We start from the raw sequence: 15,403 nt of genomic DNA, 5'->3' as shown, positions 1-15,403 counted from the left end.
TAAAGGTTATAAACTGAATTTATAAAGAACTAAACAAGGAACAGAACAAATGACATTTCAACTCAAAGTACAACTGTATTTATTTACTACACAAATCTGCGCTAGTTAAACTTTGCCACAAGACTCTATTCATATTTAAAGCATATCTCCGGCACTGCTGTCATACGACCCTCTGTCATTTACCTCCATAAGACCCGATCGGACATACAGTTTACTACGTATGGTTGTGGAGTCTTAAAATAAAACATAAAAAGAGACAACGCAAGGTTACTGGTCCCCTCCCTATCCATTTTCTACATTTTTAATAACAGAAAATGGTAGGGATATTAACCTGGTTCACCAGGGGGTATCATCAGGAACCACCTGATTCATTGTTGCCAGCTTAAGCGAGTCACAGTTTGGCCGATCAACTTCAGACAGACCAGAAAGCTGGGGGATTTCATTTGTACTATATGCACTTGCACCCTATTTGTACTGATTCGATATCAAGCTGTGTCAAGGTCACAATCAAATGATGTGTTACATCTGCAATCTCAATACTCGCCATCACAGTTGAAAGGTGGATGATTAGCTTCTCAAACAACGTTTTTTCACTGTACGATACAGATCCGATAAAAGTTCACATTCTGGCACAGTTGGCACTTGGATCAGGCGATGGTGCTCACTTGCATGTTGTCATTGTTTGAATCTTGCTATGGCACATAATTGGTTGCTGCCACCATAAAGACCTGGGAGAGGTTATACATTAGTTATGAAAGACACTGAAGAAACCCAAAGAGCAAAAAACATCCTAGTGAAACTTGGGTGATGATGTGAATGACAAAAAAAATTACATATGTTGAGACTTTTAATTGTCAGTCAAAGTAGTTTGATGTTTGCTGGACACAACAAAAGTGTGAATTACAGTAGGTTTTTCTTCCAATCCCTGTTGTACTTTGCTCAATGTTTTGAAGCTCACATTTCATGAATTTGCGTGAAAAAAGAGATTCTTTTTATTTGGGATAACAAAATTCTTGAAAACCGGTGACAACAAATGTTTTAGTACAATCTTTGACATGGCGACCAAAAGTAAACCCCGGTATTACCTTTACATATACATCAGTGGTTAACAACATGTTTGCATGTTTGGTTGGACTTTTACCTTGTATGTCTCCTGGTTCTTCTGCCATTTCAGCCTGTCAAACAGAACATGTTTAGTTTTTTTTAAACAACTTTTGCTTGTGGTGTAATACCGTCATAGTACCTCAATGTGGGTTGTGCAGACCAACATACAGTTGAACTCACAAAAAGGGACTAACTGGGACCTATTAATTTAGTCCCATATACACATGAAGTCACATTTTAGTGTATTTTGAGCTTGTGTGAGAAAATTAAAAACTGGGTCACTTTTTCAAGTTTCAAAACTATGTTGATGTCCTACTTCTCCAAAAACCCATTAGAACCCTTTCTATAATCTTATCCATTGCTTGAAAACATCTACCAAGTTGTCTAGGAGTCATATGGGTTAAGTTCAAATGTTTGCTTTTTGCTTGGCACATTGGGCTTTATACACACACATACTTTCGAAATAAAGTGCAAACCAAGTCACAGTGACATTTAGCCTACACAGCTATATGCATATACAGTATTGGAACCAGAGTGTGACACATGACTCACATCTGTGACTAAATATAAGCTTTTTCCAGCATAATATTGAAAAATGTATGCGATATTATTTCTGTATGTTTATGATTGCAATAAGTGACAAATCTTTTTTCAATTACTTTATGTTGTATGACGACTTCAAACACAAGTTACTGTATATACATGTTCTGAAACTGTTTACCACCTTTTACAAATCGTTTTTTGCATCTTACAAACTCTTTAACATTATTCTATTTTGCTTTCAAGCTTGATTTGGAATTTCCAAAATTCCAACATTCACCAGATCCTGTTTTTGTTATTAGGTGGTAAACCTTTAGAAAGCTAGTAAAGTTCCAAGGAAGCATATAAAAAAATAGCGTGGCAGGGAAAACTGTTGGTAATGGATAAAGATGATTACAACAGACCCTTATGTTTAAAGGCTTTTGTTTAAGTAATTTTGCACATGAACCATCCATAACTCATAAAGCGTGTGCATAAATATTATGCACACAAAGCAATACATAATAAGGCTTTTGTTCAGAAATAGGGTCAGCGAAGAAATATTTTAGTCCAATAAAAGTGAATACAAATACAGAACTCTATTTCAACGCTTTATAAGCTTATAGATAATACAAAAATGATTATTTGAGATCGTTAAACACAAGTATGGCTCAACATCATTCAAATCCCGCTCCACTAGAACTAGGAATGCGTTTAAAAATTAAAAAAATCACTAACACTTAGATTCTAAACAATGCTAATATAGAGCGCTTCCTATATTTTTTCTCGCATTTCCTTATTATTTGTTCACTATGAGTTCCGGACACCACAAACGGCTACCGACACGTGGATTACAAGGGCAAAATAACACAAATCGGAATCCACTTTAATAGGGAAAAGCTGTAAGGATAACCAAATATCATTATCCCTTAAGAGAACATAAAGTCTCACTTGATAAGACTGGTATGCTTGCAGATAATATATTAACAAAGGGATGTATTTTAACAGAGAAACAAAAGCAATACTAGCAATACCTAATTTTAAAAACAGGGCCTGATTGAACTTAACAAATCGTCTTAAGTAACATAATTAAACATTCATTATTCCATGACTTTGTTGGGCTAATAACTTAAGGTTGGATGGAGCTTGCTTTTTTCATTAGTTGAACTAATACTTTTAATTGTAATACTTAAAAGTATTTAATTGTAATACTTAAAAGTATTACAATAGTCTTCGCTGTTTTGCTTAGAGATTTTCAAGAGGAACATATTCAGCAGAACTTCATCTACCCAAAAATTATTATAATTAATGGAGATCCTTACCTTGAATAAAGGGTAAATGCTGAAAAAGCGATTCACCAAGTTAACAATTCCAACACGACCCTATGAACGATCTCCCCTTAGCACGATCTCCACGAGGTACAAGACTCGATCACAAGGCACTTTGATTGGATGGACGGTATGGGAGATACAAGAGACAATCTGATTGGTTAGACACTTCTGCAACGAGGACCATTCTGCAACGCTACACTCGTAGACCAGAAGCCGGGAGTATGCGCTTATATTCTCCACGTCGCCCTGGGACCCCGAGAATGGGCTTAGAGTGAAGCTTGAGGTAGCCTGAAGATGATAAGATGCTTGGAGATCGTTTGCTTCACTTCCAGTAAATAAAGGCTGAGCTTGAAGCCTTTATCCAGGTTAAGCATGTAAAAACTGCAACAGTTGCCAGAAGTATTTCATATTATGATAACAAAACAAAAAAGGCTAAATCCTCTTATAACAGATCACAAATCGAAGAATGGGACACCGTTCCCATAACACACCCAAATAAATACTGAAAAGGCAGACACAATAATGACGATACGGCAAGGTCTGATTAGCTGCGACCATGTGCGACCATATTGAAACTAGCCTTTTAACCCCTCACGCCCATCTTTTAAGCAAAACAGGAAGTCCTTGACAATATGATACGGCTCGTCACTTCCTGTTATTCAACAGCTAACAGGAGTATTAATACTAGAGCTCTGTTTGAGCGAGTAGAAAATATAGGCTTTAGACTATTGCTTCGATAGTTTCCACGATTAATACAAAACTTGCAAAGACTTTTGAATTTTCGAGATTTATGTAGTTCCAAACAATGATCTCTTGATCTGACAATAATAGCTTTGTACCGGAAATTGCTAAATCAGCTTTTTCCAAAAAGTGAGCCCGCTATTGGCCTATGTGTGAAAAGTGTCACCGCGGCTAAATATCTTGTTCAAAAATTCAAGTGTGGGTCAGTCCTTACGCAGTATCCATCGAGATCTAGCGACTTCGAACAATTTCGAAATCCACTACAAGCAAACGCACAACTAAACATGGGCTTATTACTGGGTATTACTTGTTTATTATTGTTTGGAATGTGTGCAGAAGGCGAACAGGCAAATTCTGTGGTAAGTACAACTGAGCATTTTATCTATGGGGTGTCCGTGACTAACGATTCATGTATACAAAGCGATAAATCAATTAGATAAAGTACGACCGATAACATTATAATCGAGTTTTTTTTTATAGTACCGATAAGAACGTCCGATAAGATACTTCTAAAAGAGATATTGAAAGCCATGTAAAGTTCTGCGTCATTAACCTCAGTTATAAACATATTGGAACTTGTGTTCTCTGTCTAACTTAACTTAAGCGATAATAAACAGACGGACCCAAGCGCAAGGATACCGGATATCGATAGCGGAACAGTACAGAAACTTACTCCGCGAAGAAGATTTATCGTGGTTATCTTCAAAATAAGATTTAAATTAATTAGACAGCGTATTTGAATTGCATTATACCGCGGTTTATTTTTACGTTGCATATGTAGTACAATTCCTTCATTGGGTTGTAGAAGTCAGTATGGAGCATTTACAGTGACGAGTTCTCTGTTACTTTGAGATTTGTGCCCCCTCGTGGTAGGACGTATAATGAGTTTGTCACGAGTTTCCCATGTGCACGATAATGCAGTTGGTAGCCGGCATTGTTTCGCATGCAAAATCGTTCTGTATTGCATTGTCAAAAGAGGGCGTGTTTGCGATTGCACCACGAAAAAATATTTTAAATATGCGGATCCAAAAACGATTATTATTACAAAAGCTGTTTTTTGTGTTATTCATTCTACAAAACGTTTTTTGTTTGTTATAAATTTTACATACCTTATAAACCAAACCATCCCGCGGGGAATTGAGACACGCTCTCCATGGCAATTAGGAAGTTAAATCATTGTTCAATTTTCACAATTGAACGGGCGGTTTTAGCAATTATGTACCGGTTCTATTTAGCACTATCCTCGATGGGCTATTCCCTTCCGGCCTTTTCGTGTTACCGGTAAATACTTTTGCTTCACATGAGCTAAATACAAAAGCAAAATATAATCAAGCCTGCATGACTGGATTTGTTGCTCAAAATCCAAGATGGCGGATACGAATCGCTCGAATGAATGTCGAGCGCAAAAAGAGTCCTAGGTCTCGACTAAGTAAAACCTTATTATTGCTAAAGTCATTAGTGTAATTATCTTCCTAATAATTAATTGGTTATTATATTCTTATATACGCTAAAATTTAATAATATTGTTAAGATTATTCAGCTTTAAAATGTCCCAAAAATAAGAACGGTCCAGCCTCAACTGAAAACTAGGACGTTCTTATAAAAAAAAAAAAAAAAAAAAAAAAAAAAAAGAGTATACCAAGTGGTACAATTGCAAACATTGGTCTAATAAAGCTTGGACGCTGAATGGCTGATTGCATCTTTTATCCGCACCGGGGGGTTGAAGACCTCAAAAATCGTAGGGGGGGGGGGGGGGGGGGGGGGGGGAGGGGAAGGGGGCCTTCCAGAGGCCTAAGTTTCCAGAAGGGCAGAAGAAATTTTGAGGAGGGGGAGCCAAAACTCTTAAATTTCCAGGGGAGGGGGAGAAGTAGCCCATTAATTTCAGGGGGAGCCTAACTATGATTTCTTAAGTTTCATATGATATATTTGAAATTTCTTTTATTATCTTTAATTTTACAAATTACAAAGGGGGGGGACTCTGTAAGTTTTGCAGGAGGGTGGGGGGGGGGGGGGCTGGTGGAAAGTATCCCAGAACTTCCAGGGGGAGGGGTATCTGGAGCCCTGAAAATCCAGAGGGAGGGGGTATAAATACGTATATCCCAACCCCCCCGTGCAGATAAAAGATGCAAACAGCCAATCGACGTAGCCCCAAAAAAGTAACATTCTAACAACGATCTGTTTGTAGGTAATACCTCAAGAGATTCAAGCCCTCATGGCAGGAGTAAACGACATGGCCTCCTTCCTAAGGGCGATGGGGCTAGAGAGGGTGAAGCTCGGCCATGCACATAGGGTTCGCCCTGTCTCTCCCGGTCTTCCAGGGGTGTCACAGGTAGGCCTCGAAGGACATAGACTTGGTGGACCTGGTGTCAATCTACCAGGAAAAGATGGTATGTGATATGTTAGTACAGTAAGTACTCCCAGTATCTTTGAGGGGTGAAAATGAGAATGCCCAGATTTTTTTTTTACCCATGTTTTTAGATAACTAACCAGCGAAAAAATCACACAACCTACGGAACGATAATTGATAGCAAGCTTAACAATGATCTGTTTGTTTTGTTTTTATTACAAATTATTTACGTTTGCTTGAGGTATCTTTTAGGGGGTGAATTTATGCCTAACCACGCCCATTTGATCTTTTAAAATATAACCAGACCACGCCCATTTTAGCATCTTTTAGGGTTGTTTAAAAAAAATCCCGACGATGGTCCCCGTCCGTTTGATATCGGAGTACCCCCATCCCCCCGGGACTCACTAATCACTCGTTTGTTGCATACAGGTCACAAGTTATTAGGCAGCAAGCCGCCGCAATATCAATTTGGACGCACTAAAGTACTGTCCCTGGGGGACGCGTCAGGCCCTCCCGTCGCTCTCGAGAATATTGCATGCGGGGCAAGTAGTCACGTGGTCGCCGTACCACAGCCGGCCCACAGCAACGGTTTCTACTTTCCGACTCACGTGCGACTGCATAGATGCACTGGGGCTTGTAGCGCGAAACCTCGCGTTCTAGAGTGCGCACCCACAGGTAGAGAATACGAGTATGGCACTTTTACCTAGTACCAATGCACCGATGCAAACGGGCTTAGCCTCCTCCGCAGGCATCTCGAGGTTTTTTTTCACTTTTTCAGTATTTTTTATAATTGGTCTGTGGGACAGTGCGAATGCGCATGCGCGTGTTCTGGCAAAAACAGACACAATCGTAGGGTTGAATCGTTCGAGCAAAGGTACTAAAGGCCTATTTTAGTCGTTGTTTTGACAAACTGTACAGCATTAAAACCATACTGTACAAAAGATGACAGATTTGTTTGATAACGAGGGAGTCATTGCCTTAAGTTTAGTCTAGTTGTCTTAAGATTCGTCAAAATGTGACAGTTCGCCGGTAAAACGCCGTTATTTCAAGGCAAAAAGGCTGGTTAAACCGCGCGGTACTGGAACTAGTCTTGCGTTTTTCAGCACTGTTGGTCTGTGGTACTTTTAATGGAAGAGAGGGCACTGAGGGGGGCAAGTTGTAATGAAACCACCGACTTTTTTCGCAAAAAAACCCTTTTCCCTATAAAAGGCCCAAAACACTGAGACGACTGCGAAGAAGGCTTAAACGGACCATTATATGTTTTGCGAGAACCCCGCGTGTCCTAATTAAAGGCTGAAGAAAAGAGTATTCAATCATAACCGCAGCATTATTGTCATCAGAGACAAGAAGCAAAAAACCTCAACATTAAATCTAACCCTTGTATGCCCTTTCCTTGTCCTTAATTTGGCAGAGACGAAAAACATCAGTCTTCTTGTGTTCAGCGTCAGTTGGACAGCTGATCAGTCGTCGTCCGGTAGCAGGCCGCGTTGGTATCGTAACCCCATACTTGTCCCCATGACGAACCACACTCGCTGCGGCTGCCAGTGCGTGATCAAACCTTCGCAATGCAACCCACAAACACAGGTGCGTGATCTAACTTTCCTTGTACTTGTTTCGGTTAACTTTTGTTATTAATGTATTTATGCAACTGTCGTGTGAAATAAATTGAAATGAATAACCTTCGAAGTGCAACACAAACACAGGTGCGTGATCAGACCTGCGAAACGCAACCTACTAACACATGTGCGTTGAAAGTCTTTCGTTGCTCGAGAAAAAAAAGTAACTTGTTAGTGCTAAAGAGTTTTATTTTGTTTGGTCATTCTCACATTTTTTTTTTTTCATTTTGGTCGCTTATTCGAAGGGGCGAGCTGTGCGGAAAGCATTTAGGGTTCTTGCCAATTCTCTCTTCTTGCCCCAAACATTCAATAACGTTTTCATTCTTAAACAGACCTTTTCCAGAGAAAACTGTCGCTGTGAATGCAAACCTCAAACCAGTCCGTGCCCAAGACATTTCCAATGGGATCAGATACGGTGCAAGTGCGTGTGTAACCCCTACCACATTCCCAGGTGTCCTAGCCGGCAGGAGTGGCATAGCGACGTCTGCAAGTGCGGATGTAAGCGGGGCGGGTGTAAGATGAAGACCAAGGTCAGAAATCCACACACGTGTCGATGCGTGTGCCCACCCAATCAACCGCGTTGCTTATCGGGATGGAAACGGGATAGGCGAGACTGTGAATGCAAACTTCGAGATCGCAGGCACAAGTGAAGTGCCAGCGGTGGTCAGACAAAACCGGCATACTAGCTCTCGAATTAATCGCCGGGTACTAGACATGTTGAAATCTCAGAAGCGAAATACCTTTATCGTCATCGCGATGTCTCGATCGTAAGGGATGATCGTTTCGGTAACTTGGGGGGCAGAACGGTTCGCCCCTCTTCGGAAAAGAGAGAATTCATTCGAAAAAAAATTGAAAGGAGGATATGAAAAAAAAAACATAAGGGGAATAATTTAGCCGGGTAACCAAGGCTGAACACCCCCCCCCCCATTCCCCTCAGTGGTGAATTATTGATACGTCCTTTGGGACTGAGATTTGAAGCTTGCGAAGATATTACATTGTTATTCTGTTGGCTCTTTTGACGCGTCTGAAAACCAGACAAAACTACTTTTACTTCTATTCAAAAAGAATAGCATAGGAAATTGGTAGTTGTAATAGCAAAGTAAATAGCAATATTTAAAGTGGTTGGGTGGGTCACAGGGGATGGGAACTTTCGTCAAGCTATACGTTTTACAAAAAAAAATACAATTAATACTGTACTACAATGACGCGAACACATGAACAACTTTGGGTACACGCCACTCGCATGGTTACGAACGCATTCCTGTGTATTATCAACTTCAATTCTTTGTTTAACCATCGACAAAATTCATTTGCAGTAGTTAAAAGTAAAGAAATAAATATCAAATGATCATGCTCAGCCTTCTTCTTTACACTATCTTTCAAACTTCTTTACTTTTGAAAAATGATATTCTTTTCTGGAAGTAAACACAACAAGTTGATATACAGTGTTAGTTCAAGCAGAAGATTCGCCAGCGATGAAGGTTTTAAGAGGGCAAATTGCGAAATGGGGAAATAGACGAGTAAAGATTACAATACTTTCCTTTTAATCTCCATTACAACTTCTAAGGCGATCTAAGGCATGGAATAAATAAGCCTGGGTCCTACAGAAAATAAATATTTTCTTTTATTTCTATTCGATAAAACGCACAATTGTATCACCGCTTAATGTAACAACTGCCGCTTAATGTAACACTAACGCTTAATGTAACAAAAATCGCCGCTTAATGTAACACTAACGCTTAATGTAACAACAAATCAACGCTTAATTTAATAAAACAGTTAACGCTTAATGTAACAAATTTTCAACGCTTAATGTAATAACTGACTTAACGCTTAATGTAAGAACACTCGACGCTTAATGTAATAACCTTAAATTTAACTAAGGACGAAAATATTCATATCTCATCAATGAAACATCGTCGGACAATCACACTTGGAGAATGTCATGTTGGTGTCAAGGGATGTGCATAAATAGTCATGCGAGGTGTGACATCATCATGACGTCATTAAAACGAAAACAAAGGAGGGTGAAATATCCAGCCTCCACAACTCGTCTTCAATCGTCGCCAAACTCGTACCAGGCTGCTCGCGGTCGATCGCAGGGCGCCGCGTGATTGGGCTCATATTGTTTTCCCTCTTGGCATCGGGCAAGGGCGGTGTGATGACAATCTCTGGGAGACGGGGAACGCTCGGTTTCGCGATGACCGGGTAACTGACCCCTGACTTGGCCGAGCAGCGCCTTCGCCTGTTGATCTGTAGGACAGTGCCGTGGAGCGGAGTCGTATGAGCGGAGGAACCGCTCCTTGGGGTCCTCTGAGCTGAGGAACCGCTCTTTGGGGTCCTCTGAGCTAAGGAACCGCTCCTTGGGGTCCTCTGAGCCGAGGAACCGCTCCTTGGGGTCCTCTGAGCTGAGGAACCGCTCCTTGGGGTCCTCTGAGCTGAGGAACCGCTCCTTGGGGTCCTCTGAGATGAGGAACGAGGAACGGCTAATGTTAATCGGAGCTAGTAAGCCGCGCCTTCTGTACAGCTTGTCTGATGAACCGCTGCTTGTTGTCCTCTCAGCTTGGGAACCGCTCCTTGGTGTGGAAGGCAGTGGGGTCGATGGATACAGAGAGCTGTCTTACATCTTAGATGTATCATTCGCCCCCGGGGTTGAATCGGACCCTTTAAGTACAATCTTGGATATGGAACCTCTCTTGGGAGTCCCTTGAGCTGGTGAACCACTTCTAGAAGTCTTCGACACAGGGGATCCGCTCTTTTGGATTGTCTTTGCTGAGGAGCCACTCCTGGGAGTTTTTGAAGCTGAGGAAGCGCTTCTTGGGGTTAGGGCCAGTGGAGTTGTTGGAGCGGACAAACAATTTTTTGCATCCGTTTTATCGGAGTTGCCCTTTCTAGGGTACATCGGAGCTGAATCTGACCTCTTTAGGACATTTCGAATTTGCGTGATCTGGGCCGAGGAACCGCTCTTTGTGGTTGTAATAGCTGAGGAATCGCACCTTGGGGTTGTAGTAGCTGAGGAACCGCTCCTTGGGGTTGTCATAGCTGAGGAACCGCACCTTTGGGTTGTCATAGCTGAAGAATCGCTCCTTGGGGTTGTAGTAGCTGAGGAACCACTCCTTGGGGTTGTAGAAGCTGAAGAACCGCTCCTTGCGGTTGTTATAGCTAGGTAACCGCCATTTGGGGTTGTAGAAGCGGAGGAATCTCTCCTTGGGGTTGTAGTAGCTGAGGAACCGCTCCTTGCGGTTGTTATAGCTGAGGAACCACTCCTTGGGGTTGTAGTAGCTGAGGAACCGCTTCTTGGGGTTGTTTTAAGTGAGGATCTGCTCCTTGAGGTTACATGGACTGAGCTGCGCCGTGGTTTCAAAGAGCCCCTCCCACCCGGGGTTACCTCGATCGGCCATGTTGGTGTATCCACCGCGATGAAAAGACTGCTGGTGTCGACGGTCGCGCGTTTTTGCTCCCCGGCGTTGAATTCGACGAGTTCTCTGTTCCAATCCCTCTCTTTTGATATGCTTGGATCACTTCTTTGTCAAATGAGAAGATAAAATTATCCGAAGGAGGCTGCTTTTTCATTCTCTCTGTGTTTCCCTGTTGGCCCTTTGCCATCGTCTGCTCGGGGACGTTCTCGAATACATCTGTGCAATCATCATCCTTATATTCAATCTCTTCTTCTTCGTCGCTGTATAAGTCGTTTTTTATGGGCCGATTATACCTCGAGTTACCGTAGTAAGGAATTCCCACTGTTGAATACAGCCAGTCTACCCGAGTTTCGTATTTTCGCTCGTACTCGAATATGACTACATCCTTGTATTCTTCAAGATCCATTACTGGTAGCCTTCGCCCCAGACCCGGTGTATATTCAGAGTATACTTTGACGGCCTTTGGCGCTAGAATGCTCTCTACCCGATTGAGGTCTCACCGTCCTCGCTTTTTTCAGTCCATCTTTTAAGATTTAACTTTGGGAATTTTATCCTTTGGACAAACTCCATGGTTAGTTGGTTATTAGTTGTTGTAAAGGAGGATATGAAAAAAAAAACATAAGGGGAATAATTTAGCCGGGTAACCAAGGCTGAACCCCCCCCCCCCCCATTCCCCTCAGTGGTGAATTATTGATACGTCCTTTGGGACTGAGATTTGAAGCTTGCGAAGATATAACATTGTTATTCTGTTGGCTCTTTTGACGCGTCTGAAAACCAGACAAAACTACTTTTACTTCTATTCAAAGAGAATAGCATAGGAAATTGGTAGTTGTAATAGCAAAGTAAATAGTAATATTTAAGGTGGTTGGGTGGGTCACAGGGGATGGGAACTTTCGTCAAGCTATACGTTTTACAAAAAAAAAAATACAATTAATACTGTACTACAATGACGCGAACACATGAACAACTTTGGGTACACGCCACTCGCATGGTTACGAACGCATTCCTGTGTATTATCAACTTCAATTCTTTGTTTAACCATCGACAAAATTCATTTGCAGTAGTTAAAAGTAAAGAAATAAATATCAAATGATCATGCTCAGCCTTCTTCTCAGCCTTCTTCATTCTGCTAGAATGCTCTCTACCCGATTGAGGTCTCACCGTCCTCGCTTTTTTCAGTCCATCTTCCAAGATTTAACTTTGGGAATTTTATCCTTTGGACAAACTCCATGGTTAGTTGGTTATTAGTTGTTTGTTCTGTCCAGAGTCAGTACGTGCGCTAGAGCAGGTAAGAAAAAAACATAGCAACACGTGCGTCATTGAGCTATTGTGCGAAGGGCCTGGGAACTAACGACGATGACACACGACGTGCTGGCTCGCCCATGTTTGTTCATGGCATAATACGGTACGCACACTTTGATTGGTCAAGCCGTTACTATGAAGATATCACAAAAGCTTTGATAAGTTTTTTTTAGCATTCATTTTCCAAACTTGTTATTGTTAGAAAGTCGGAATAGGGACAAGCGAAAAATACGTAAGCACAAATCACTATCCCTGCTTAAGATTATTCTATCGTTGGAAGGGAGTTTGATGGATCGGCTTGCTTGGATGAAACATGGTAAAGAAAGCCGCAACTAAAAAATCACTTTTTTCCCCACAATATCAGCAAATATGGACGGCTTCCTGGAATACAGGTATTAAAAATACACCTAATTCGGGCGGATGAAAAATGCTCGTTGACAAAATGTATTTATCGTATGATTTTGCACCTTGGTAATTTCTTGCCTTGCCGAGCACAAGGTCCTACTTATTATATACATACCGAGATTTACGCGCCAAAAAACCATTGTGATAAAACTAGTCTCTTTGCGCTAGAGAAGCCAGCTGATTGGTCGTACGATTTTTTCCACGGCGTTCTGATTCGCTATATCATTATTTTCACTTGTGAGCAAAATCGTTTCGTTTGTTCGACGACTCGCTCGAAACTTCTTGATGTGTCTCAGTATGCTCATTGAGAGTAGCAAATCTATTGTCATTTTGAACGCTTTGTGTTCAATTTTCACAGTAAAATTTCATTCTCTCGCTCAATGGAGCTCAAGAACAAAAGTAACATGCAAAACGAAATGTTTTATATCTGAAAGTTCTTTTCGCTCATTTTAAATCTCGGTAATGTATATAATAAATAAGTTATTTCACGGTTAGTTCGCTTGTTTGTTTTACACAACTCGTGAATAAAAATCATACGCGCGCACCAACCGTGAAATAACCTATAATTATCAAGATTTGAACTCGATATTGCGAGTTTCAATAGCAAATGTTTGCATTGCCTTTTTTCAAAATATTATATGATCTTGATTTCTATTTCATATTTGGATTTATAAACAACCGCTTTTTTTCCATTTATCGACTTGATATCTGTTCTCCAATAAATGTAATAACATCGACCAAAAAGCGAGCTTTAAAACATTGGCTTTTACTTCGCAATAAATTTTGTTGACAGAAATGTTGCTATTTCCAGACAGTTCTTATTCTGGACTAAATTTGCTTATCAAGGGAGTGCACTGTTCTTATTATGTCCTTATATTTAGTGTCAGGGCCAGTTACTCTGAGTTCTTGGAAACAACCTTGCTGGAGAGTTGCAGTCAACTCTCATAAGGTCAGTGTCACACCCTGTAACCACTATCCATCTTGTGCAGTCACAAGGGTTAAGGATAGAAAAGGCAGCTCTGAGGACATTGCTTCAGGTGACCCATGTCCTATATCTGATTTGTGTATAAATACATTTATGGGTAAAACCCAAGAGGGTGAAACCGTTCCTGAAAAAGAGGAACCTCAGTCATCAGAAGTCTCCCCTAACATTTCTATCACTCAGAAAACTGGTCACATGTCTCATCTCATCACTGAGCAAAACAAGGATTCAGAAATTCATGCCCGTTCGATAAAACCTGGGTCTGGGATAACCCTGTAGGCTATTTCATTAAAAATGGTGTCTTGATGGGAGAAATGGAGACCAGCGCTGGTGAACAGTTCAATGATGTCCCAAGCAGGACTGATATGATATTTCACGACTTGATGTTGGTGATGACTCAGGCTGAATATCCTTTTGGCATAAAACGCTGTAAAAGGAAGTCCAGTAATTCTTGAGAACGATTTGATTTAATAACCCAGTAAAAGTAACTGCAGTTCACGATGCATCTTGGCACCTAAATCAAACAGACGGTTTCGTATATGTATGGATTATTTAGTGAATTGAAAAAGGCATCCTCTGAAACCAGCGGTATTTCTCTCTAACGTTTCACTCGCGAGAAAAAAAACCCCTGGGAAACAGTAAGGAACGAACTTGGCAAAAAAAAAAAAAAAAAGCCGTGGCGACAGACGACGGCGCCTGCGTCCCTTGGGGATTTAACATGTCAAAAGCCGTCATCGATCAATCTTTTTTGGTGGCAAATCACTGCACACGATGTCCAGGCTCTGTCAATGAGTAATTTGAAACGACCGGCTCATTGACCGTTTTAATAGAGAGAACATAAGGAGTTGTTACTTTATGCTAGTATTCTTCCATAAAAATGTAATAAATTCAATCCAACGTGATGGAGTACTTGTAGCCGTCTATTATTTTCACGTTTTAGAGATTTAGAGCGCATTTGGGGTCGTTTTAGCGATGTTCGGTGAAATTTAGAATTCCCTTTATCACTTCCACTATAGAAAGAAGTAGTGGGAGTGATATAATAATAATAATAATAATAATAATAATAATAATAATAATAATAATAATAATAATAATAATAATAATAATAATAATAATAATAATAATAATAATAATAATTGGTGCAAAAGACGCTGCTCTGAAAACGCCCTATCTCTTAGAGATTTCTTGAGAGAGGGAATCGTTCAAAATTTCACCGAAACAGGGCTAAAGCAGCCCCAAAGGTCTTGAATTGACGAATGTAAATTGGTGCAGATAAAGTCCGTCTGGCTTCACAAATGCAGATATCTTAGCTAGACCAGTGAGTGTCATCTGCGAGTCCCATATGCAGGTCAAACTCTGTCAATACCTTGTGTCATTCCCAGAAATAAGAGACAACATGGCCGTCACGCATGCGTAATAGTGCACATACAATGTCAAAATGGCTGCCATTTATTATAAGGAAATGTGGGGAGACATCACAATTTATCAAATTTTCTCGTTTCAGAGATTTTGGGCTCACGATGCAGGACTCGAAAAAAAAACCTTGCCATTCGAGTGATACACTTTCCGTTCAAACGATGCCAGAGAAAGCCCTATTATTGTTCCTTGGACATTGCACTTTTGTTCGCTTGAGAGCA

General features: G+C 40.7%; 1 protein-coding gene and 1 long non-coding RNA gene across 2 annotated transcripts; one reads left to right on the top strand and one right to left on the bottom strand.

Moving 5' to 3' along the window:
- Positions 1–3,055, bottom strand: LOC125573020. Its single transcript, XR_007313918.1, has 3 exons — positions 2,946–3,055; positions 1,142–1,175; positions 1–728 (listed from the first exon to the last, which is right to left on the bottom strand). It is a non-coding gene; the product is annotated as an uncharacterized LOC125573020 (long non-coding RNA).
- A 641-nt stretch (positions 3,056–3,696) lies between these two features.
- LOC5519237 lies at positions 3,697–12,175 on the top strand. The gene is made up of 5 exons (XM_001639030.3): positions 3,697–4,054; positions 5,881–6,082; positions 6,472–6,717; positions 7,454–7,626; positions 7,991–12,175. The coding sequence occupies exons 1-5, from the start codon at positions 3,980–3,982 to the stop codon at positions 8,306–8,308; spliced, it is 1,014 nt and encodes a 337-aa protein (XP_001639080.2). The 5' UTR covers positions 3,697–3,979; the 3' UTR covers positions 8,309–12,175.
- The last annotated feature ends 3,228 nt before the right edge of the window (positions 12,176–15,403 follow it).

The sequence above is a fragment of the Nematostella vectensis genome, chromosome 10, assembly GCF_932526225.1.
Source record: "Nematostella vectensis chromosome 10, jaNemVect1.1, whole genome shotgun sequence".
NCBI lineage: Eukaryota > Metazoa > Cnidaria > Anthozoa > Actiniaria > Edwardsiidae > Nematostella > Nematostella vectensis.
Note: the sequence above shows the minus strand (reverse complement) of the source record. Positions and strands in the feature narration are given on the sequence as shown.